The sequence below is a fragment of the Puma concolor genome, chromosome A1 (assembly GCF_028749965.1).
Source record: "Puma concolor isolate L17-30 chromosome A1, mPumCon1.1.hap2, whole genome shotgun sequence".
Taxonomy (NCBI): Eukaryota; Metazoa; Chordata; class Mammalia; order Carnivora; family Felidae; genus Puma; species Puma concolor.
In genome coordinates, this window is record NC_141667.1 from 151,953,601 (window position 1) to 151,979,959 (window position 26,359).

At 41.9% G+C, this 26,359-nt stretch overlaps 1 protein-coding gene across 1 annotated transcript; it reads right to left on the bottom strand.

The window, feature by feature from the left end:
* Window positions 1-772: 772 nt before the first annotated feature.
* Window positions 773-25,037, bottom strand: BTNL9 (butyrophilin like 9). The gene is made up of 10 exons (XM_025924549.2): window positions 24,813-25,037; window positions 22,894-23,241; window positions 19,839-20,120; window positions 15,154-15,282; window positions 14,937-14,969; window positions 14,616-14,636; window positions 5,119-5,139; window positions 4,829-4,855; window positions 2,400-2,426; window positions 773-1,539 (listed from the first exon to the last, which is right to left on the bottom strand). Exons 1-10 carry the CDS (start codon window positions 24,922-24,924, stop codon window positions 917-919), a joined length of 1,623 nt encoding a protein of 540 aa, XP_025780334.1. The 5' UTR covers window positions 24,925-25,037; the 3' UTR covers window positions 773-916.
* Window positions 25,038-26,359: the final 1,322 nt, after the last annotated feature.

Sequence of the window (26,359 nt, forward strand, 5' to 3'; positions counted from 1 at the left end):
TCTACCTACCTACATACCTATCTACCTATACCTATCACATGTGTGTGTGCGCTCCACATATCTGTACATATAAAAAAAACGTGAGTTCATAGAGTTACCTTTCATTTTCTTCTTTCTTTTTTCTGCATTTTTGTATTTATTTTCTGACTGAGAAACCTCTCGGCACACTTAGGGAATTTTCTTATTTGCTCAATTCCTTGTTGATCAATTCTTGTCATTATTCATTATAATGTTCAAGCTGTCTCATAACTGGCTAGTGGAGCCTCTTCATCCTAGTTCCTACGTCCCCATCAGTTTCTGAGCACATTTGAATACACAATGTTCCAGATTCACCTGTACTTTCTCTGCTCCAACCCTGGAATCAGCCATTTCTCCAAGTTCATTTCAGTGAGAAGTGCCATTTAACACTGGGATCTAAGCCCTAAGTGAACTCATTGCTTATGAAGTGTCATTGCTTCTAGACATTTTAGAACTAGAAAACATATACAAAAAGTATAAGAAATATACAAGCTAACCAATACTTCTTATCCAGTCCAGTAAGATTTCCCTCCATCTTTTCTCCATTCCAGTTTCTTTCTGGTCTTCCACAGTGCATACTATGGCTAATGACAGCATGAATTTATTGTTATTCATTTGCTTTTTCTTACCATCCACACAAACAAGCTTTGGAATTGCCTCTTTTTCTTAAAGAAAATCGTGTGTGTGTGTGTGTGTGTGTGTGTGTGTGTGTGTGTATTTATATGTATATATGTGTATACACACACATATAAGCAAAGGTTCCTCTTTTTGTTCCCTATCTGCTGTGCTCTTTAGCCTTTGCTGACATTTTTGTGATGCTTCCTCCGTAGAAGCGGGAGAGCAAAAAGTATCCAGGAAGCCGCCAAAGACCCAGACCCGCAGGCAAAAGAGTGCCTCACTATAGGCCCAGGGTGGGATCTGTGGGCTCATAGGGCTGTAACCAGGTGTCACGGTCATCCTCTTCCAGGTCTTGTGTCCCCCTAATAGGCAATGGACAGATGGTTAGGGGATCCGGGTGTTCACCACCGTCGTGAGCTCTGGGCCTGAAATACGCACAGAGCGTGCCTGAGAAGGTGTCGGTAAAGGTGAAGATGTGGGAGCCGTCGGACACGTTGAAGAAGGACAGTTTTCCTGCCTCCCAGTCCAGGAAGATGCCCACACGCCGGGGCGGCACGCGCAGGGTGAGCGGGATGCGGTGTGGGTCCAGGACGAAGTACTCACAATGGTTCCACAGCCCCATCACCCAGTAACCGCTGGCCGGGCTTAGGCGCACTGGCCCCAAGCGGGGAACTGCAGCCAGACACACACCCAGGAACCAGCGGCTGCGCCGTCCCACATACACTTCCCAGTAGTGTCGGCCAGCTGAGAAGCGCTCACAGCTCAGCACGCACGTCTGCTCAGAGAACCGCTGCTGGTCCCCCGCCACAGAGCCGGACACTGCTGCGCAAGAGCACACGCTCTTGCCATCCTCGGAGACCTCCAGGCTGCGGTGCGCCGAGGCCGGATCAAGGGTTACATGCACTGTGCAGAGGCACGGGTTTAAGGTTTGTGGAGGACGGTTCTGGGCCCTGCCTGTCCCCTTCCCTGACAAGTAAACCGTAGTGCTCCTGGTGGTCATTCCCACCTTAAAACCATCCCTGTTTACTGAAGCAGCTTGCAAGTCACTCCTGAGCACCTGACAGCCGCAGGAGGAATCATATTTCTTTCCTGAAATTTCCTGAATGCCATACTAGGTGCCACGGAGAGCAGAGATAGAAAGCAAGATAGATTCGTGGAGATGGAGGCAGGCTCACTTCTCCCAACTCCTGGTCAAGGTGAAGAGGCTCCTGGCTGGTCCAATTCCTGGATGCCACCACTCTGTGTGACCTTGAGATCATCATGTGAACTCTGAGCCTCAGTTTTATAGCAATGTTAGGATTTTAAAATGGAAAGGGACCTCTGAGATCATCTGGTCCAGTGCCCTGCACTTCAACACCTCACCCCTCAAAGCACACCCATTTAATAGATGAGAACCTTAAGGATCTCTTCTTTCAGATAAGAGGTTCCTACAAACAGGCCCTAGCAGCCTTCCTGCCAGATGAAAACAAATCTGGTAAAACACAGAAAATGATGTGCTTTTAAAGAAGATATGCGCATGTGTGAGTATAATGTGCATGCACAAAAATGTGCATGTGTGAGTATAATCAGATGTGTACATGCAGGCATATGTGTCATGTCGTATATGTGCAAAGGTAGGATTATGCTGTATGTGTGTGTGTGCATGCAGGCTTCATACTTGGCTCTTGGACAGACCCTTCCTCTAATCTCAGATCTCTCCACCTCCCTTGTGTTTAAAATCCAGCCAACCCAATCACAAGTTACAGTCCCTTGACTTCAGTTACCTGCATATTGTTGGGCTGCTCTCCATTCTGAAACCAAGAAGAAAGGAAAACAGGTTTAGAGATCTGAGCCAGTAACTCTAGAACGTTGAGGGAGACTCAAGATGCATGAGGAATGGCACAAACCCAATGATCTCCTTCCTACTGTGACAGGTAGAGTCCAGACTGGTCTGGGTTCACCATGGCATTTCTCTGGGAATTTAGAATTGGGTAGGTGGGTGGTGTCATTGCTGGGTTATACCAAATCTGTATGCAGTCTAACCTTGTGCTGAGAAAGGCAGGAGAACAAAGGATGTAGGCAAAGAGAACCAATACAGGTGGCTGAGATGCCCTGAAAGTTGCACATGAAGTTTCAATCTGACCAGCAGGCTCAGTCCAAGGGGGCCTGGTTGAACATGGCTCCTGTCCTAACATGTCCTTTAGACATTATGTCTTGCATCTTTTCTTAATATGAACCATTCTGAGTTGATTTCTGTTTTGTTTTATCTTATTTTGCTTTACAAAAGAGAAATCAACAAATCACAAAATAGCAAAAGTAATAGAAGTTTTCAGAGATTCATAAATTTATAGCAGGGCCTTTCAAACCTGTTTTTACATCAGAATAACTAGTAGAACTTTATTTTTTTAAGTTTATTTATTTTGAGAGAGCAAGCTAATGGGGGAGGAGCAGAGAGAGAGGGAGAGAGAGAATCCCAAGAAGGCTCGACACTGTCAGTGCAGAGCCTCATGTGGGGCTCGAACTCCCATGATGTGGGACATCATGACCTGAGCCAAAGTCAGACGTTTGACTGGGCCACTTAGGCACTTTTGGATTTTTTAAAAGGATTTTGTAAATTTATCCTAAAATTTAAAATGGACCTAAAAATGTCCGTTCACTTTTAAAAATGTCTGTTCACTCCCAGAAAAGGAGAATAACTTGTACTTTTGGGTACAAAAGCCACAGCAGTGAGAACAATGAAGTAATAGGTGGTCAAAATATAGTCCTATCTACACATGGGAACCAAATATTAACTAAGAGCAATACCCACATCAATGGGGAAATCACAGATGATGTAGTAGATGGCAACCTTCAGATGGATTAGAGACATACACATAACACATATAAAGTGAACAGAAGAAAGTGGAAGAGATTATCTTTGTGACCTAAGTGTGAGGAAGTTTTTCTTCAGTAGAATTTCAAAAACACCTGACATAAGGTAAAATTTTGATGAAGATATATCTGCATAAGAATATTAATCCCTCACTGGTATTAAACATTGTAAATTCCTTCTTTAATCTGTCACCTGCTATCAGCTATGTCCATGGTTTCCTACTGAAAAGAAATCATTAATTTTGATAAAATCTAATTCATCAAATTTTTATCTTATGACTTGAGTTTTTGAAACTTTGTTGGTGATATGTGTATGTATGTACACATGTCTCCTTGAATCAATAAAAGAAAGATAGTAACCTCATACTAAAAATAGCCAAGGACATGAACTGGCAATATTCAAAAAAGGAAGCCCCAAAAGTCATCTAGCATATGAAGAGATGCCCAAACTTCTTAGTGTCCAGAGGAGGACAGACTGAAAGAACAATGAGCAATCACTCATCTCCATTGACAAGCTAACTTAGAAAGCTGGCTCATATGGGATGTAGCATGTGGAACCTCCATGTACTGCCAATGGCAGGATGATGATACTGCCTTTGGGGGATCCTTCTATCCCACTTAGTGACATATCCCCTCCCCCATGGACCAGCAATTCCCTTCCTGGGTACACATCCCAGAGAAATATCCACATAAAGCCAGAAGGCAACACATTTGAAGCTATTCAGTCAGCAATGTGTGTGGTGGTATGGAGTTAGAGGCAGGCTGGATGTCTGTTCCAAGAAGGTGGCCGGCTAAAATGGAGTACTCCACAGCAAGGAGACACAGACCAGATGTGGTGGCAGGGACGGGTATTAAAACACAGTGATGAGTGAAAAAAGCAAGGAACAGCACAAGACTGTAAATGTCATTTACAGAAACTAAAATGTTTGTGCACAAAGAAGAAATTCACCTTTTGCAAGAATACATACAAAATAAAGCTACACATTAGACTGCTTTATGTAGGGAATGGAAGAAGGTATAGGGGAAAATATTTACATATAGGTCAACATGCCCATTCTAGACCCACAAGTCACAGTCTTTGAGGGTCGGTACCAGGATCTAGATAATTCTGATGTGCAACCATAATTTTCACCAATGGCTTACAATATGCTTACACCTCAGGACGATATGAAAGTAAATATGAGAGCAAAACTAGAATATGACTTCTATTAAGTGACATACATTAATGCATGCCATGTGCCTGTGGAATAAACCAGAATGAAGCGTGGGTGGTTAGTCAGAGTGAGTGACTGGGATGTTGAGATGTAAAGTGGACAGTGGGAGGGAGACAGATTTCACTCACCAGCCTGGCCTTCAGCCCTTCTCCAGTCTGAAGCAGTCATGGAAAAATGGAATCAGAACATCAGGTCAGTGCTGCTTCCCTGCTCACACACTGCATTTTGCACCCACCCCTGCCCTTCTCCCCTTTCTCCTGACACCCACATTGCTATCAGCATTTTCTCCCGCCACCCACATTGCTATCAGCATTCCATACTGGGCATCATAGTTGGTTGGGATATGAAAAGAACATACATGGAAAATCAGATGCTAAAAGATAGACAAGAAGAAATAATCCCAAAAGGGGTCACTTACCAAGCTCTGTCTGAAGCTTCCCTGTAAGCAAAACACACAGAGAAAACATCAGTCTTTGGGTAAGGGGAACTACCTTCCCAAGGTAGTTAGGCCACTGGGAAGAGGTTTCTTAGTCTTAAACCACTGCTCACCACATCTCATCTTAGTCTCTGTACCACCAATCTACGGGATTCTTATGCTTCATCCTATTCTTTGCTCTAAGGCAAAAATCTGCACAAGGCTGGAAAAGAAAAACAGGTCCTGATACTAAGGGGCTTCTTTCCAGGGCTCATGTCTGGTTTGAGAGACTACTGCTCTTTTGCCCTGAAGTCAGAAACTTTTTCTAGGGAGGAGGTCCTTCATAAGTCCAGGCATTGAACACAGCCTGTGTAAGCCTCAGGGTCACTTACTAGGTACACTATTTAAAAGACTGGGAAGACATCACACTCAATTATTTCCCCTGGCCAGATATTAAGACCTTGATATTTTACCACTAGAAATGCATTCCTTTGACTTCTCCACCTTATGTCTCATTTTAAAAGTAAATCATTCTAGCAAGAAGCTTGGGAAGATGGCAGAGGTGGAGGACCCTGAGTTCATCCCATCCCATATTTTCAACTAGACATCATCTACATCCAAGTTAATCAACCGGACAGCAATCTGAAGACTAGCAGAACAAACTCCACAACTAAACACAGAGATGAAGCTGCATCTGAAAGGTTAGGAAGGTCAGAAAGGTAAGGGAGGCTGTCTGTAGGAGAGAAGGAGCTGCACACATGGAAAGAGCAGAGAAATGGGCCCTCACACCAGGGTGTTCACACGTGGAAGAGTGAACCATATTTTAAATATTTTATTTATTTTTAATTTTTAAAATATTTTATTTTAAATTAAAATATTTTAAAACCATAATATTTGGTTTTAAAAACCAGAGGGACTGAATTCCTTGAGTCTGTAAAACCAGTGGGACTTGGAGTCTGGAGTTTTAAAAGTCAGCTGACTCAGTTCTGGGCAAGTCCAAGGGTGAGTGATAGTTGGGTCACTGCCCTTAAGGAGACAGCAGCCCACACAGAGAGGCAACATAAAAATCACAGTTTACACAACACCGGAGACAAGCAGGAGACAGAGCTGTTCATACTGATTTCAGAGCATGTTAGGGGACTTCAAAAATGAGAGAGCTGGAAGATGCCATTTTCCTTCCCCAAACCCCAGCATAAACACAGAGCCACCTATGGGAGACAGGGCTGCACAGACACTTTCTATAAAACCCATTGGCAGTATGCCATGTCCACAAGTTCTCCTGGGAACTAGCACACACCAACCAACTTACTAGCTTTGATCCTGGGCTCAGGGAAAATTTTGTTAAGCCATGTCACCTCCAGTCATGCATCCCCAACCACTGTTGAGCACAAGTACCAGCTATGCCTAGCCATCCTCACTCTCTTGCCCAGGCTTTTGTCCCTAGAAACCCCATAACATAGCCACCAGCCCCTGGAGTGTTTCAGGGCATCTGCCATAGGATTAGTGATCCAGCACAAACTTTGCTAGCATTGTCACCCGGCTCCCAAGTTCCCCAGCAGTCATCCCCCTTAGAGTTGAACTGCCTGGGTCCTACTAACATCACAGAGAGCAAGCACAGCCCACAACAGGCAGCTAATTAGAGAAGACAACTACACTGAAAGGAAAAGTGACTCAAGACACAACAGCAGGACATAAACAACACATATTGGATACTCTCATGAACTGCCAGGTGTGGTGAAGAGGGGACAATGTACTGCAGGACACTCCAGGACCCCTTCTTCATAAAGTCACTACTTCCAAATTCAGAAGACACAGTTGAATTTCTTGAATAGAAGGAGAGATAAAGAATCTCCCAGACACACAAAAACTAAAGGACTTATGACCACTAAACAAGTTCTGCAATAAATATTAAAAATGAATCTTTGAAGATGTGGTATATATAAAATGGAATATTACTCAGGCATAAAAAGAGTGAAATCATTTGCAATGACATGGATGGAGGTGGAGGGTATACCATATGATTTCACTCCTGTGTGGAATTTAAGAAACAAAACAAAGAAGGAAAGGGAAAAAAATAAGAGAGATAAAGGCAAACCAAGAAACAGATCTTAATTATAGAGAATAAACTGATGGCTACCAAGGGGAAATGGATGGAGGAGGGGTTAAATAGGTGATGGGGAATAGGGAATGTACTTAATTTGATGACCACCAGGTGTTGTATGGAAGTGTTGAATCTGTTGAATCACTATATTCTTCAGCTGAAACTAATATTACAACGTGTGTTTACTAACTGAACCTAAATAAACACAAAAACAAAAAGACATAAGATGACAGAATGGTTAAAAAGGAAGACCCATCTAGGGGCATCTAGGTGGCTCAGTCGGTTAAGCATCTGACTTCAGCTCAGGTCATGATCTCATGGTTCATGGGTTCAAGCCCCATGTTGGGCTCTGGGCTGACATCTCAGCATCCATGTTCATTAGGGAATTTGGTCTGTAGTTCTCCTTTTTAGTGGGGTCTTTGGTTTTGCAATCAAGTTAATTCTGTCTTCATACAATGAGTTTGCAACTTTTCCTTTTATTTCTATTTTGCTATTTATGCTTTGCTGTGCAGAAGCTTTTTATTTTGATGAGTTCCCAGTAGTTCATTTTTGCTTTTGTTTCCCTTGCCTCCATAGACGTGCTGAGTAAGAAGTTGCTGCGGCCAAGATCAAAGAGGTTTTTGCCTGCTTTCTCCTCAAGGATTTTGATGGCTTCCTGTCTTACATTTAGGTCTTTCATCCATTTTGAGTTTATTTTTGTAATACACATTCTTTTCAAGTTCGCACAGGATATTCTCCAGAATAGATCACATATTAGCCCACAACACAACCCTCAACAAATTCAAGATTGAAATCATACCGTGCAACTTTTATGACCATAATGCTATGAAACTAGGAAACAACCACAAGAAAAAAATATGGAAAGACTACAAATACATGGAGGTTAAACAGCATGATACTAAACAATGAATTTCTGGTCAACCAGAAATCAAAGAAGAAATTTTAAAAGTACATGGAAACAGATGAAAATGAAACCACAATGGGCCAAAACTTCTTGGATACTGCAAAACTGGTTCTAAGAGGGAAGTTGAGAGCAATACAGACCTACCTCATGAAGCAAGAAAAAGCTCAAACAGCCTAACCCTGCACCAAAGAGGTTAGAGAAAGAACAACAAACAAAACTTAAAACCAAAAGAAGGAAAGAAATAATAAAGATTAGAAAATAATTAGGTGATATAGAAACTACAAAAACCATAGAACAGATTAATAAAACCAGAAGCTGGTTCTTTGAAAAAAAATCCATAAAATTTATAGCTCTTTATCCAGACTTATCAAGAAAAAAAGAGAAAGGACTCAAATAAATAAAATCACAATTGAGAGAAGAGAAAGAACAACCAACACCACAGAAATACAGTCATAAGAGAATATAATGAAAAATTGGACAAACAACAAATTGGACAACGTAGAAGAAATGGATAAATTTCTAGAAATATATAAACTACCAAAACTGAAACTGAAGGAAATAGAAAATTTGAACAGACTAATAACCAGCAAAGAAATTGAATCAGCAATCAAAAAAAACTCCCAACAAATAGAAGTCCAGAACCAGATGGCTTCACAGGAGAATTCTACCAAACATATAAAGAAGGGTTGATTTGGCCATACTTTTGTGTGTCCAATTCTGGGTTCTCTATTCCATTCCATTGGTCTATGTGTCTCTTTCTGTGCCAATACCATACTGTCTTGATGATTACAGCTTTGTAGTACAGGCTAAAATCCGGAATTGTGATGCTTCCAGCTTTGGTTTTCTTTTTCCACATTACTTTGGCTATTCAGGGTCTTTTGTGGTTCCATACAAATTTTAGGATTGCTTGTTCTAGCTCTGAGAAGAATGCTGGTGCTATTTTGATTGGGATTGCACTGAACGTGTAGATTGCATTGGGTAGTATGGACATTTTAACAATATTTGTTTTTCCTGTTCATGAGCATGGAATGCTTTTCCTTTTCTTTGTGTCTTCTTCAATTTCTTTCATAAGTTTTCTATAATTTCCAGGATACAGATCTTTTACATCTTTGGCTAGGTTTATTCCTAGGTATTTTATGGTTCTTGATGCATTTGTAAATGGAATTGGTTCCTTGATATCTCTTTCTTTTTTTAATGTTTATTTATTTTTGAGAAAGAGAGAGACAGAGAGCAAGCAGGAGAGGGACAGAGAGAGAGGGAGACACAGAATCTGAATCAGCCTCCAGACTCTGAGTCATCAGCACATGCCTGATGTGGGGATAGAGCCCACAAACCATGAGATCATGACCTGAGCTGAAGTCAAACGCTTAACTGACTGGGCCACCCAGGTGCCCCCCCCTTGATATCTGTTTCTGTCACTCCATTATTGGTGTACAGAAATGCAACTGATTTCTGTACACTGATTTTACATCTTGAGACTTTGTTGAATTCATGTATCAGTTCTAGCAGTTTTTGGGTACAGTCTTTTAGGTTTTCCTGAAAGGTAGAGTATCATGTAACCTGTGAAGAGTGTAAGTTTGTCTTCTTCTTTGCCAATTTGGATGCTTTTTATTTCATTTTGTTGCCTGATTGCTTAGTCTAAGACTTCCAACACTATGTTAAACAAAAGTTATGACAGTGGACATCCTTGTCATGTTCCTGATCTTAGGGGGAAAGCTCTCAGTTTTTCCCCATTGAGGATGGTATTAGCTGTGGGCCTTTCATATATGGCTTTTATGATGTTAAGGTATGTTCCTTCTATCACAACTTTCTTGAAGGTTTTCATTAAGAAAGGATACTATATTTTGTCAAATGCTTTTTCTGCATCTATTGATAAGATCATATGGTTCATATCCTTCTATTAATGTGATGTATCACATTGGTTGATTTGCAGATTTTGAACCAGCCCTGCAGCCTAGTAATGAATCTCACCTGATCATGTGCTATCAACAACAGTCAAATTATGGAAAGAGCCCAAATGTATATCAACTGATGAATGGATAATGAAGATGTGGCATATACATACATACACTGGAGTACTACTTGGCAATAAAAAAATAATGAAATATTACCTTTTGCAACAACATGGATGGAACTGGAGGGTATTATGCTAAGTGAAATAAGTCAGTCAGAGAAAGACAGATATCATATGTTTTCACTCATATGTGGAATTTGAGAAACTTAACAGAAAACCATGGGGGGAAGGGAAGGAAAAAAATAGCCACAAACTGAGACAGGGCCAAACCATAAGAGACCCTTAAATATAGAGAATAAACTGAGGGTTGATGGAAGAGGGTAGGGTGGAGGGTAAAATGGGTGATAGGCATTGAGAAAGGCCCTTGTTGGGATGAGCACTGGGTGTTGTATGTAGGTGATGAATCATGGGAATCTATTTCTGAAGCCAAGAGCACACTGTATATTCCGTATGTTAGCTAACTTGACAATAAACTATATTTTTAAAAAAGTAAAAAAAAAAAAAAAGAAGAGTTAATACCTATTCTTTTCAAACTGTTCCAAAAAATATAAAAGAAAACTTCCAAATTCATTCCATGAGGGCAGTATTACCTTGATGCCAAAACCAGATAAAGACACCAAGGAAAAAAAGAGAGAGAGACAGAGACAGACGGAGAACTACAGGCCAATATCTCTGATGAACATAGATGCAAAAATCCTCAACAAAATCCTAGCAAACCAAATCCAATAGTACTTTTAAAAAATCATTCACCATGATCAAGTGAGATTTATTCCTGGGCTGCAAGGGTGCCATATTCACAAAGCAATCAATGTGATACATCACATCAATAAGAAAAAAGATAAGAACCATATCAGCCTTTCAATAGATTCATAAAAAGCATTTGACAGGGGCGCCTGGGTGGCGCAGTCGGTTAAGCGTCCGACTTCAGCCAGGTCACGATCTCGCGGTCCGTGAGTTCGAGCCCCGCGTCAGGCTCTGGGCTGATGGCTCAGAGCCTGGAGCCTGTTTCCGATTCTGTGTCTCCCTCTCTCTCTGCCCCTCCCCCGTTCATGCTCTGTCTCTCTCTGTCCCAAAAAATAAATAAAAGTTGAAAAAAAAAATTAAAAAAAAAAAAGCATTTGACAAAGTACAACATCCACGCATGACAAAAACCCTCAACAAAATAGGTTTAGAGATAACATGCTTCCACATAATAAAGGCCATCTATGAAAAATCCACAGCTAATATCATCCTTAATGGGGAAAAATTGAGAACTTTTCTTCTACGGTCAGGAACAAGACAGGGATGTCCACTCTCAGCACTGTTATTTAACATAATCCTGGAAGTCCTAGCCTCAGTAATCAGACAACAAAAAGAAATAAAGGGAATCCAAACTGGTAAGGAAGTAGTAAGACTTTACTATTTGCAGATGACATGGTACTCTATATAGAAAACCCAAAAGACTCCACTAAAAAACTGCTAGAACTGATAAAAGAATTCAGTAAAGTCACAGTGTAACAAATCAACACATAGAAACCTGTTGCGTTTCTATACACCAAGAATGAAGCACCAGAAATAAATTAAGGAATCAGTTCCATTTATAATTGTGCCAACATCAATAAGATACTCAGAGGGGCATCTGGGTGGCTCAGTCAGTTGAGTGTCAGACTTCGGCTCAGGTCATGACCTCACAGTTTGTGGGTTCAAGCCCCACATCAGGCCCTGTGCTGACAGCCCAGAGCCTGGAGCCTGCTTCCGATTCTGTGTGTGTCTCTCTCTCTCTGCCCCTCCTCTGCTCATGCTCTGTCTCTCTCTCTCTCTCAAAAATAAATAAACATTAAAAAATTTTTAATAAGATACTTAGAAATAAACCTACCCAAAGAGATAAAAGAACTGTATTCTGAAAACTATAAAACACTGATGAAAGAAATTTAAGATGACACAAAGAAATGGATAGACATTTCATACTCATGGATTGGAAGAACAAATATTGTTAAAATGTCTACATTACCCAAAGCAATCTACACATTTGATGCAATCCATGTCAAAATATCAACAGCATTTTTCACAGATCTAGTACAAACAATACTAAATTTTGTGTGAAACCATGAAGAATAGCCAAAGATATCTTGAAAAGGAAAAGCAAAGCTAGGTGAATCACAATTCTGGACTTCACGTTATATTACGAAGCTGTAGTAATCAAAACAGTATGGTATGGCACAAAAATAGACACACATAGATCAATAGAACAGAACAGAAAACTCATAAATGAACCTACAACTATATGGTCAGTTAATCTTCAACAAAGCAGGAAAGAATATCCAATGGAAAAAGACATTGTCTTCAACAAATGGTGTTGGGAAAACCAGACAGCAACATGCAAAAGAATGAAATGGACCACTTTCTTACACGATACACAAAAGTAAATTCAAAATGATTGAAACACTTAAATGTGAGACAGGAAACTATTAAATTCCTAGGAGATCACAGGTAGTAACATTTTTGACATTGGCCACGGCAATTTCTTTCTAGATACATCTCCCAAGGCAAGGAAAACAAAAGCAAAAATAAACTATTGGGACTTCAGCAAAATAAAAAACATCTTCACAATGAAGGAAACAATCAACAAAACTGATTGTTTTGTGAATCTGATAAATTACTCACACTTCCTTGCAAATTAGTATCCAAAATCTATAAAGAACTTATAAAACTCAACAACCCAAAACCAAATAAACATGAATAGACATTTTTTTCCAAAGAAGACCAAGACATGGCCAACAGACACATGAAAATATTCTCAATATCACTCATCATCAGGGAAATACAAATCAAAACCACAATGAGCTATCACACCTATCAGAATGGCTAAAATCAACAACTTAGGAAACAACAGGTGTTGGCAGGGATATGGAGAAAGGGGAACCCTCTTGCACTGTTGATGGGAATGCAAACTGGTGCAGTCACTCTGGAAAACAGTATGGAAGTTTATCAGAAAGTTAAAAGTATAGACCAATTATGATCCAGCAATTGCACTGCTAGGTAGTTATCCAAAGAATACAATGAATACAATGAATACAAAGAATACAATGCTCATTATTGCAGCATTATTTACTATAGCCATGGAAGCAGCCCAAATGTCCATCAATTGATGAATGGATAAAGAAGAAGTGGTGTGTGTGTGTGTGTGTGTGTGTGTGTGTGTGTGTAATGTAATATTATTTAGCCATAAAAAGAATGAAATCTTGCCATTTGCAAGACATAGATGAAGCTGCAGAGTATGATGCCAAGCAAAATAAGACGGAGAAAGAGAAATACTGTGTTATTTCACTCATATGTGGAATTTAAGAAATAAAACAAACAAGCAAAAGGTAAATATAAGAGAGAAAGAGATATAGACAAATCAAGAAATAGACTGAAACGAACAGAGGGGAGGTCGGTGGGGGTGGGTTAAATAGGTGATGGGGATTAAGGAGTGCACTTGTCTGTATGAGCATTGGGTGATGCATGGATGTGTTGAATCACTATATTGTACACCTGAAACGAATATAACACTGTATGTTAACTAACTGGAATTAAAAACTTTTTAAAAAAGTAAATCCTCCTAGGGGCGCCTGGGTAGCTCAGTCAGTTGAGCATCTCACTTCAGCTCAACTCATTATCACCCAGTTCATGGGTTCAAGCCCCACATCGGGCTCTGTGCTGAACTCTTGCTCAGAGCCTGGAGCCTGCTTCAGATTCTGTGTCTCCTTCTCTCTCCGCCCCTCCCTTGCTCGTGCTCTCTGTCTCTCAAAAATAAATAAATGTAAAATTAAAAAATTAAAAAGTAAATCCTCCTAGGAAAGGCAACACTATACACTAATTTAGACCAGCGTGTTAATTACTTACTATAGTTGCCCTTCCACAGGACTAGGTGGACTACAACACAAGATTCTGGAACCTCATAATTTTGCCTGGAGTTTTATTGCAGCATGCAAGGTGGTTCCTGAGGTCTTCCCCCCACCCACCCACCCAATCCCCACACCTATTGTGGCCTTCTCCTCCATCTCTCCATTCCTTTGGATTCACTCTACCCTCCTCTGTTCAGGCACACAGCCCATGGTGCTGAGTTCCTTGGGGAGAAAAGTGAATCTGATAAATTACTCACACTTCCCTGCAAATTAAACGTGCCTCCCTTCTCAGTGTCATTTGCATTAAAAAGAGAAAGATATCCTAGGAAGATGAACGTTTAATAGTGGAATTGTAACCGAATCCTATAATTTGCAGGAGAGGGGCTGGCAGGGTTTGTCTGGGGGCGGGTCTGAAGTCAGACATACTTCACTGCTGCACGCGAGTTATTTGGGGGTGGAGAGGCGGGCGGAGCAGAAGGATGGGTTTAGAATTAGATTGTTGCGGTCCATCACTCTCCACAGGGAGCCTAAACTACTGAACATCTTCCACCCCGCACGCATCGGGTTACCCCACTAGTCGGTAGCCTCACTGTGGGCGTGGTACCCAGAACTTACCCAGCTCTTCTGTGAGTCTCCCTAGAGAAAAAACGAAGAAAAGAGGAAAATCTCAATTGATGTACACTGAGGCTTCACTTCTCTAAAGAGCACAGACTCGGCCCCAGTGCGTTCTGAGGAACCAGGAGGGGCTACACGCGAGGGAGGAGCGGGCTCCGTGGCAGGGGAAGTGGCAAAGCAAACCTCCGCCACCGCGTTTCTCACTTCCAAGCGCCCCGGGTCTGAAGTACTCGCCTTCCTGAACCAGCAAATTCCCCCTCTCCCCACCACCTTCAGCTAGTTAAGGGTGCGGGCAAAGAGCGCGCCTCTTTCTCTGCTTACCTTTGTCCTTCTCAGCCTGCTCCTTCAACTTTTCTGAAAAGAGGAAAGAAGGGGAGTGCACGTAACGGTACACACTCGCCTGCTGTTTCCAAGGCCCACCCCAGCCCCGCGTTTTCGCAAGACCGCACCTCTTTGGTGCCCTCTCCGCGGGCCTCCTCCTCCACTTTCCTCCCAGCAAAGCCTGAGCCTGGCGGGAGGCCCCCAGGCTGCCCCGTACCTTGGGACCTACGTTGCTTCTGAAAGAAGTACAGCGCCAGCGTCAAGAGAAAAGCCAGGAGGAATGGCAGTCCCACCAGAGACCCAAGGAAAGCTCTCTTCCAGGGTGAGGTTCCGGGTAAAAATGCATCTGGAAAACACCCCACAAGGAGTTGTTTCGCTTTAGGCACCACTAAGTGAGAAGACTATTCTGGACCCAGCGTGCCGGAAATCCTTCCAAGTTGGCAGGCGTTAAATCTTCTGGGCAGCACCATAGCAATCTGTGAAAACGGGCATCATGACAGCGGCCGCACCGCGCTCTCCCCAGGTAGGACCCTGAGGAATAGTGGCCAGCTCGAACTTGCTTAGTGGAAAAGGGAAATTGAAGGATGTAGTGATGGACCCCACCTACTCTCCCAGCTTAGAACTTCTGTGACCATGGCTCTGTCCTCCCTCTACTCTCCACAATTGTCCTATATCTGAAGAACTTGAAAATCCAAGGTGTTGGTATCCAAAGAACGGTGAATTATTGCTCTCTACTCCACAAGTCATTTCATTTTGCCAACTTCTTATAAACACTTGCTTTTACTTCTCATCACACCTTTGGAAGAAATGTTAGCAAAATTGCTTAAGGGTTGACTACCAGTTCCCCCTTGTCCTCCCCAGGCTCACTGAGGAGGCTCTGCCCTGAAGCAAGATGTGGCCCAGGCCCACTCAGACAGGGGCTAGATGGCAAAGAGATACATGGAAAATGGAAGGTAACTCTTTCAAAATTCTTGTGGCAATTTAATGGAATAATTTGGTGTCTGTTAAAGATAATTATTTTTCAAGTGATGATTTTAGTTCAGTGGTCTTTTTAAAAATACATTTTTCTTTTTTATTGTGGTAAAATGTATAACATAAAATTTACCATCTTAACCATTTTTGAGAGTACAATTCAGTGGCATTAAGTTACTTTCACATTGTTGTGGATCATCATCATCATCCATCTCCACAACTCTTTTCAAATTCCCGAACTGAAATTCTACTCATTAAATACTAACTCCCCATTTACCAGCCACCCCAACCCAGTCTCTGGCAACTCCTATTCTACCTTCCATCTCTAAATGAATTTGATGACTCTAGTCACCTCACTGTAAGTGAATCAAACAATATTTGTCCCTTGGTGTCTGGCTTATTTCACAGCATGGAGTTTCCTCAAGAGTTAAAAATAGAACTACCTTATGATCCAGCAACTCACAATTAGATATTTACCCAAGGATACAAAAACAGAATTCAAAGGGATTACATGCACCCATATGTTTATTGCAGTATTATCAACAATAGCCAAGATATGGAAGCAGCCCAAGTGTCCATTGTCTGATGAATGGATAGAGAAAACATGTATACATATACAATGGAATATTACTCTGCCATAAAAAGGATGAAATCTTGCTATTTGCAAAGACATAGATGGAGCTAGAGAGTTTTATGCTAGGTGAAATAAATTAGTCAGAGAAAGAAAAATACCATATGATTTCACTCATGTGTGGAAATTAAAAAACAAAACAAAGGAACAAAGGGAAAAGAAGAGAGAGAGAGGCAAACCAAGAAACAAACTCTTAACTATAGAGAACAAACTAATGGTTACCAGAGGGGAGGTTGGGTGAAGGATGGTTAAATAGGTGATGGGGATTAAGGAGTGCACTTGTCATGATAAGTACACCATCACTGGGTGATGTTTGGAATTGTTGAATCACTATGTTGTACACTTGAAACTAATATAACACTGTATGTTAACTAACTGGAATTAAAGTAAAAACTTTAAAAAGTTATGGCCTTGTTAATATACTATGTATGATATTCAAAAAAGTTGATTTTGTATAATCATTTGCATTAGTGTGCAATATTCATTTTTACTGCTTTTGTGTTTCCTACCTTTATACTGTCATTTTTGATCTCTTCTTTCCACACAAAGAGTCCCTTTTAATATATCTCCCAGGGCTGGTTTAGTAGGTCATTAACTCCTTAAGTTTTTGTTTGTCTGGGAAACTCTTTATCTTTCCTTCTATTCTTAATGATAGCCTTGCTAGATAGTATATTCTTGGCTGCAGATTTTTCCCATTCAGCACTTTGAATAATCATCATATCCTTTTGGCTTGCAATGTTTCTATTAAAAAATCTGCTAACCTTATGGGCTTTCTCTTGTAAGTTATTGACTTCTTTTGTCTTGGTGCTTTTAAGACTTTTTATCACTATATTTTGCAAATTTATTTTTTATTTCTAAAAAAGTTTTTTAATTTTTATTTATTTTTGAGAGAGAGAGAGACAGAGCATGAGCGGGGGAGGGGCAGAGAGAGACAGAGACAGAGACAGAGACAGAGACAGAATCTGAAGCAGGCTTCAGGCTCTGAGCTGTCAGCACAGAGCCCAATGCGGGGTTTGAACCCATAGACTATGAGATCATGACCCGTCTTGATCAGTAATGTCCTTCAGTCTTTTCTCAAGTCCAGTGATTATCCTTATGGTTATTGCTTTAATTTATGTATCAGGTATGTTACTTATTTCTGTTTCACTTAGATCTCTTTGTGATAATTTTCTCTGTCATTTTGTCTGCCCCTCTGTGTCTGTTTCTCCGTGTTAAGAAAGTTAGCTATGTTTTCTGCTTTTGAAAGTTACTTTATGAAGAATTGATCCTGGAGTGCCCTGCAGTACAGTGTCCCCTGTTTACAAGGAACAGGCACTTCAGGAAAACATCCTATGTGTTTTGCTTATGCCTTACTGTTGAGTTTGAGTCAGTTTTCTTTTCAATGTAGTTGTCTTCCCTCACTCTTCTCTTGTTGTGGGCTATGCTTGCTCTCTGTGACATTAGTGGGACCTAGGCATGCTAGCTGTGATGGACACTTGCGAGTGTGGTGGAGGTGTTAGCAATATTTGCATTGGACCACTTCTCCTATGCCAGATCCCCCAGAACACTGTGACAGCTGGGGGCTTTCACCAGGCTGGTAGGGAAATGAGGCTGGTCACAGCACTCAATGATGGCTGAGTGTGACTGAGTATGGCCCATGATGGTGGCTCGTGGTGCAGGGCTGGGCACTGCACTGCAGCTGGGCAGGGTAGGCTGTGGAGCTGTGCACCTGTCAGCTGGGTGGGATGCATGTGCAGCTTTAACAAAATTTGCCCTGAACTCTGGGTCAAGACTACAAGTGTCTGTGCAGCCTTACCTCCCACAGATGGCTCTGTGTTTATGCTGGGAGGTGGTGGAGAAAAATGTGCCTGCTAGCTCCCTCATTTTTGGAGAATTCCCCCAACACTCTCTGAAATCACTATGAACAGATCTGACCTCTGTTTACCCCAACTTTGTGTCAACTGCCTTTTTTTATGTTGCCTCTGTGTGCAGGCTGCTGTCTTTTTAAGTGACCCAGCTGTCACACTCCCAGCTCACCCAATGCCAAATCAGCTGACTTTTAAAGCTCCAGGCTCCAAATCCCACTGTTTTTACAAACTCACAGAATTCAGCCTCTCCAGTTTTTAATGACAAACATTATGGGGAATAGTCTTCCCCATGTGAAATCCCTGGTGTGAGGGCTTGTTTCTCTGCCCTCTCTATGTGGGTAACCTCCCTTTGCATTTTTGACCTTCCTAACCTTTCAGCTGCAGCTTCTTCTCTATATTTAATTGTGGAGTTTGTTCTGCAAGTCTTCAGATCACTCTCTGGTTTGTTGACTTGGATGTGGATGATATTTAGTTGTAAATGTGGGATGGGATGAGTTCAGGGTCTTCCAACTCTGTCATTTTCCCAAGTTCCTCTCTTCCTTATGGGTTTCTTAATAACATTTTCTTTTTTCTAGCTTACTTGATTGTCAGAATACAGCATATAATACATATAACATACAAAATGTATGTTAAGCTCCTATTTGTGTTATAAGTAAGGCTGCCAGTCAACAGTAGATTATTAATAATTAAGTTTTGGGGAGTCACAAGTGGTCAGCACTCTTAACCCACTGAATTGTTTAAGGTCAACTGTAATATAACTTTATTTATACCAATGTGAAAAATGCTCCATAGGTTAGGTTTATCCTCAAGACTTAAAACAATTGGTCATGAAAATTAAAACCTTCAGTGTGTGCCTTATAATAAAATTTTGGCCCTAGATAATGGCCTCACCCTTCAGCTCATTGCCTAACCATCTTCTTCCCTGACCTACCACTTTTAAATCCACATACACACCCTACCATGCCCTAGCACACTTCCCTGCTTCATTTTCTGTACAGCACCCAAAATACTTTTTTTAGCACCTAACATCCTCTAACCTTACAATATAATTCACTCTTTTATTTGTATTTTCTCCACAGGAATGTGAACCTGAGTGCAAGAGTTCGATATTTATTGAGGGCTCTCAATAAATATCATTTAAGGGATGAAATTAGGAACACATGGGATCTCATGATGACCTCTAATTAATAGTTTCTGGATTTCAAGGCATGGACTTTAGTGCATAAGTTGGTTCCCTGGGGCCTCCCCTGCATACTGTTTGGGTGAGTGGTAGCTGTTGTACTCTTAGTAGGTTCCTGATATCCAAATCACTAACTTTTCAGGTGTCAAGACCAGCCCACCCCATAGACAGCCAGGCCCCAGTACCACTGTGCCCTTTTAGATGGCCTTTGGAACAATGTACAGGGAGGACATGATGAGTAAGAAGATGAGGGTTAGTTGGCACCAACTGACCTGCTATCTGGATGGTGAACTCTTTCTTCTGTATCAGGAGAGAGTTCTGGATGGAGCAGGACACATTACTGTGGGCACCCCCTTGAACAATCACAGATGTTTCCAGATTGAACAGGCCCTGGGCATCCTGGACTATGGCTTCCATCTTTGGAGGCAGGCACTGTCCTTTATGATCTTTCCACTGAGCCTGGGGCTTGGGGTACCAGCCACTGGAACTGCACTTCAGCTGAATGCCTCCCTCCTTGAAGACCTCAAGGGAGATGTGAGGGTCTGAGCCCATCCCTGGGAAAAGCAAGAAGAGTGGGAAAGATCAGGCTCCTTCCCAGAAGTTGTACATGATGTTCATGCCACCACTCACCATTTGCAGTCATTATAAGGAATCATGACTGTGACTGCTCCTAACACACATGTGGGCTCACAGCCCCCACCTGTGGAATGTAAATTACAGTTTATTTTTAAGTTTATTTATTTATTTATTTTGAGAGACAGAGTATCTGCATGTGCAAGTTGGGGAGGGGCAGACAGAGAGGGAGAGAATTCCAAATAGGCTTCATGTTGTCAGCGTAGAGCCCCATATGGGGCTCGATCCCACAAACCATGATATCATGACCTGAGCCGAAATCAAGAGTTGGATTATTAACCTACTTAGCCACCCAGGTGCCCATAAATGATATTTTAAATTTGTGGTGGCATGTGGCACATGGGAACAGTAGTACCCATGAAGGACATTTGGAAATATTATGGGGGGCTATTTGGCCAAGAAGAGCTGCTGGAATTTAGTCATATTACATAAGGGACAGTCCCTTGAAGTAAAGAAAAATCCCACCCCAAATTTCAATATATTGCCCTCTGTGTCTCTTGAATCCCACCAGCATTCAAGTGCCTGTGTCACATGCACTCCTTTATTTCTCCATCCTGAGGAGCTAACTTTATATTTTGAATATGCAAAACATTAATATGGTTAGCAACATGCAGAAGAATGAAACTAGACCACTTTCTTACATCATTCACAAAAATAAACTCAAAATGGAAAAAGGACCTGAATGTGAGACAGGAAACCATCAAAACCCTAGAGGAGCCGCAACTTCTTACTCGACACATCTCCAAAGGCAAGGGAATTAAAAGCAAAAATGAACTATTGGGACCTCATGAAGACTAAAAGCTTCTGCACTGCAAAGGAAACAATCAACAAAACTAAAAGGCAGCCAACAGAATGGGAAAAGATATTTGCAAATCACATATCGGAAAAAGGGTTAGTATCCAAAATCTATAAAGAACTCACCAAACTCCACACCCAAAAAACAAATAATCCAGTGAAGAAATGGGCAGAAAACATGAATAGACACTTCTCTAAAGAAGACATCCAGGTGGCCAACAGACACATGAAAAGTTGCTCAACATCGCTCCTCATCAGGGAAATACAAATCAAAACCACACTCAGATACCACCTCACACCAGTCAGAATGGCTAAAATGAACAAATCAGGAGACTATAGATGCTCGAGAGGATGTGGAGAAACAGGAACCCTCTTGCACTGTTGGTGGGAATGCAAACTGGTGCAGCCACTCTGGAAAACAGTGTGGAGGTTCCTCAAAAAATTAAAAACAGATCTACCCTATTAACCAGCAAAAACACTGCTAAGAATTTACCCAAGGGTTACAGGAGTGCTGATGCACAGGGGCACTTGTACCCCAATGTTTACAGCAGCACTTTCAACAATAGGCAAATTATGGAAAGAGCCTAAATGTCCATCAACTGATGAATGGATAAAGAAATTGTGGTTTATATACACAATGGAATACTACTTGGCAATGAGAAAGAATGAAATATGGCCTTTTGTAGCAACATGTATGGAACTGGAGAATGTTATGCTAAGTGAAATAAGTCATACAGAGAAAGACAGACAACATATATTTTCACTGTTATGTGGATCCTGAGAAACTTAACAGAAGACCATGGGGGAGGGGAAGGGGAAAAAAAAGTTGGAGAGAGAGGGAGCCAAACCATAAAAGACTCTTAAAAACTGAAAATAAACTGAGGGTTGATGGGGGGTGGGATGGAGGGGAGGATGGGTGATGGGCATTGAGGAGGGCACCTGTTGGGATGAGCACTGGGTGTTGTATGGAAACCAATTTGACAATAAATTTCGTATTAAAAAAATAAAAATACATTAACATATTTAAAGAGCCATACTGTAAAAAAATGTGTACCAGGAAAGCCCCAAACCTTTCTCCATCCTTTCCATCCATTGCACCTTCCCCCCTCTCAGGTAACCAATTTCATTAGTTCCTAGTGTATCCTTCCTGTGTTCCTTTTGTGCAATGTTTATTTTTCCTCCCACAAAAGTTTAAATGCTATAGAACTCTTTTGCACCTGTTTTTTTCTCTTGCCAACAACCTAGAAGTCACTCCACATCAGTTCATAGAGCTCCTCCCCATTTTTTCAGCTGCATACTGTGGATCATTCCAATGTGTGACATAGTCAACACCTACGCTTAGATACTAAGGTAGTTTCCACTGTTGTACAATTACAAATGATGTTACAAAGATTAAATTTATATGTATGCCTTTTTCATATTGGAGTTGTAGGAGGTTTATCTTCAGGGTAAACTCCTAGAGATGGGGTTGCAGTTTAAACGGTAGATGTGCAAGCTATCCTGTTAACTATTGCCAAATCCCCCTGCACTGGAGTTTTGCTTTCAACTTCATCATCAGGGTACAGAGCAGAAGGCCTGCTTCCCCTGTATGGTCAAACTGTTGAATTTTTGCCAATCTCTGAGGTAAAATATTGCGCATCAGGGTAGCTTTAATTTACCTTTCTTTCATGATGAGTAAAGGTGATCATCTTTTTATATGTTTAAGGGCCATTTGTATATATTTTTTGTGAACATTTACTTTGTTCATTTGCTAATGAATCTTTCTTTTTAATAGTTTTTTTTAAATTAGATATATTTTCCCTTTCTCCATGTTTCTCTGTCTACTCTTGAGCAAAGCAAATCTGTCCAAATGGACCCCTTTCTCTGTCTCTCCTACTGGGGCTTGGCTAGGTCACATACCTGCTACCTCCAGCTCCCAGACTGCTTCCCTAGAGAAGTTGCTGGAGAGGAAACGGCACCCATACAGGCCCTCATCAGCAGGAATGATGCCAAGGAGTTGCAGGTTCACACTACCATCCATGATATCATCTTTGAGGAGTTTGGTCCTGTTCTGGAACTGCATCATCTGCTGGCTGTAGAGCTCCTGCCGCCCCTGGTACAGGTGGACCACTTCAGAGGTCCGACTCCGGAACCAGCGGATCTCCATATCCTCAGCATCCAGGTATGGTGACAAGTGGCATGAGAACTCCACTTCTTCCCCCACAAGTGCCAGGATGGATTCCCCAGGGCCTACCACACTGACCTCCTCTAGGATGAGAAGCCAGAAAAACAGCCCAAATCAGTTCTCATCAAAGATAAATTTTTATCACATTCCTTTGCAGCTCAGGAATCTATAGTAAAAAACTCAAATGACAAAAGTAAGACACTTTACAGAACAATGGTCTTGGCTTCTTGAAGAAATAATTGTCACAAATATGCCAAGTTAAAATATACACAAGGGATATTACAACCAGATACAATGTGTGGTGCTGGAGTGGTAATTTGTTTGAACCAACCATTTGCAAATGTTGCTTTGGGGACAGTTATGTAAATATAGCCAGGACATTACATGAAAAGAAATCTTTGACCAAAAAAAAAGAGGCAAGTTTCAGAACCATATGTACACTACTCTTTTATTTGATTAAAAAGTGACATGTTTGCATAAAAACATTTGCAGGAAAAAAAAGGCCTGAAATGAGATATACCAAATGGTTGATGGTGATAATTTCTGCATGATGGGAATAGATGTTTTCTTATCTTTTTCTTCTCTGATTTTCTAAATTTTTATAATGCACATGTACAGCTTCTCTAATAACAAAAGGTATTAAAATAATCTATGGGGGGCTCCTTGCTTCATGGATTTTTCTATCTAAAGGCCAAATCTTGCCTTCAAGATTTTTATTTATTAGAATTTTTTTATTTGATCACCCTCATAAATGGTGTCTCCATGTGGTTCCTTTACTCCCTGTTTTTTGAAATTTCCATGAGAGTTGCCATTCCTGTAGCAGTCCCTTTGCATATTGTTTCCTGCCACTCAGCATGCCCTCACTCTTCTTTCTGGCTTCACCTTTTCTCATACCTCTTTTTCTTCCTTTGAAGCTCAGCTAAAACCCAATCCCAAAGCTCTCCCTTCATGGATCCTTCCCATCCTTCACTTTGCTCATAGAATATAGTGGTGACTTTTTTTGTTTGCCCCATTTGAGACTCCTTCCTGCCCTCTGGGTATAGCCCTAACACACTTCCTACTAGCTTCCCTTTTCAGATTCCCTCAAGTTGTCTCTTCACCCACACCTGATGGCTGGCCCTCTCCTTGGGGCATGGCCTGCCTCAGTTAACACTCCATCTGTCATCTTCTTGAAAAATATATGTCCTTAAAGGGTCCACTCAAACAGTACCTTCTCTCTAGGGTTCTTCTTGGCTTTTTGGAAAAGACAGGTTTGTCTCTTACCTGTGCTCACAAATCTTTGGGTATGTTTCTCTTGCAGCCTCGTTCACATCCCTGAACAGATTTTATGTCACATCTGTCCCCCTCCCTTGACCTTCTTAAGGACCTGGGATGTGCCTCATCATTTTGGTATCCCTGGTTTCGAGCTCAGGGAATTCGAGAATTATGTTTGCATAATTAGTGTATCATCTCTGTTGGCTGCTTCTTTCATGAGAGCTGTTAAGCCTGAGGTCCTTTCTGCCCTTCAAAAGCTATGGCTTATATGTGGGAGTGGAGCACTTGGCATGGCCTGGTAGGGTATGGATTTCAGCTCTGGAAGCACCTGGCAGGAGGGGTGGGCAGAAGTAGAGGTGCGCATGGCCTGGCTGGCTGGGCTGCAAGTTGGACACACTACCTGAGTTCATCTCTCCAGGCCAAAGAAGAAGAAGGAGATGTGTGAATAAGAAGAGATTGTTGGACAGAGGTACTTGCTGGGAGAAGTCTGGCAAGACTGGGAAATCCACCATTTCTTCTTGGCAGTGGGGCCACCTGGAGAGGAACAAAGAGATGCTGGAATGGATGCAGAGGAGCTGGAACACAGCCCAGCAGGCCTGAGGTCTGTTGCTGCCTCAATTATTTTTTATAATTACTTTTTATAATAGTTCTTATTAATCCCAGTGCTTAGCTTCTTTTAAACCATAGCCGGATGTGAGAGCTGTTTCTAATTTTACCAGGTATCACTGCTAGTGGTGTTCCTGGCCGTGCTTGGATTCATGGAGCTGCAAGGAGGCAAGGCCAAAGGGTCCCAGAGGAAGCAGCTTCTCAGGTTTTCATTGTTTAGAGTCAGGAATAGAGCCACACATTGTGTGTGGGCTCAGCTGGGACTGAGTGACTTTCCCCAAACAAAAGGAAATCTATAAGGACTCTCAGAGGCATTTTCATTCTCCCTGCCCTACTTCCCTTTGGCCTAGAACATCAGGTCCACAAACAGAGGAACAAACAGAGTTCTGATTGTTCAGAAGTGGGATGCATGCCTGACAGCAGCCTGACAGCTCCAACCACAGCTAAGACACATTCCTCCAGTCCTAAAACCTCAAGTGAAGCCTCCATGAGGTCAGCTGGTGACTGTCTCTGTCCCTGAAAGACGTGTCTTCTAGGCCACATTAATGGAGTCATCTCATCTAGCCACACCCCCATTAGGGATCCAATAGACTCAGCCCTAGCATAGGCAAGGGATGTCCCCTTTCAGTCCTGAAACTCCCATGGGACCTGTGGTAACATTTCACAGTCTGATAGCCAGTGAGTGTGGGCAGCCCATACATCTTGGGAGACATACAAGCCTTTCCACATCTCTCCTCAGTTTAGTGGTGGGACTTTAGGCAGGTTCTATAACTGGCTGAACCTTGATTTCTTTGCCTGAACAGTGGAAGAAACCAATGCTGACTCAGGGGTCATTAAGCCTTCCATGGGAGGGCTAGATGCTCTTTAATAAATAAAAGCCAGCACCTCCTCTCTCTCTGCCTCCACCTTCCAAACTTCTTGTTCTCCATCTTCTTTTAGAGACTGCACCCTTCTCCTTTCACTCCATCATAATACCCGCAAGGGGAAGGAAGCTTTCTTCAGCCCCCCAGTCTCCCCTTCTCCTTTTTCTGCCACCCCACCCCTTTGCTTTATTCTCCTTCTCCTGAAAACATGTTCTTGGTGTCCTGTGGCTGCAAAACACTACCCACACAGCAATAGCATCATCAGGGTGTAAAGTAAAGACTTTAAAAGCTGCTGGATCCTATAGCAGAGGAGTGGTCAGAGGAGGTATATAAGCAAGTTAATGGTGTGTGTAAGTTGGGGGGAGAGGGAAATCCCTGAACTGGAAGGACCCAACCAATGGGAATACAACAGTGAGTGGGCAATGGCCTGTGAAACCCTCCCCTCCTGGAGCTCACATGCAGGTGGGCAGGCAGAAGG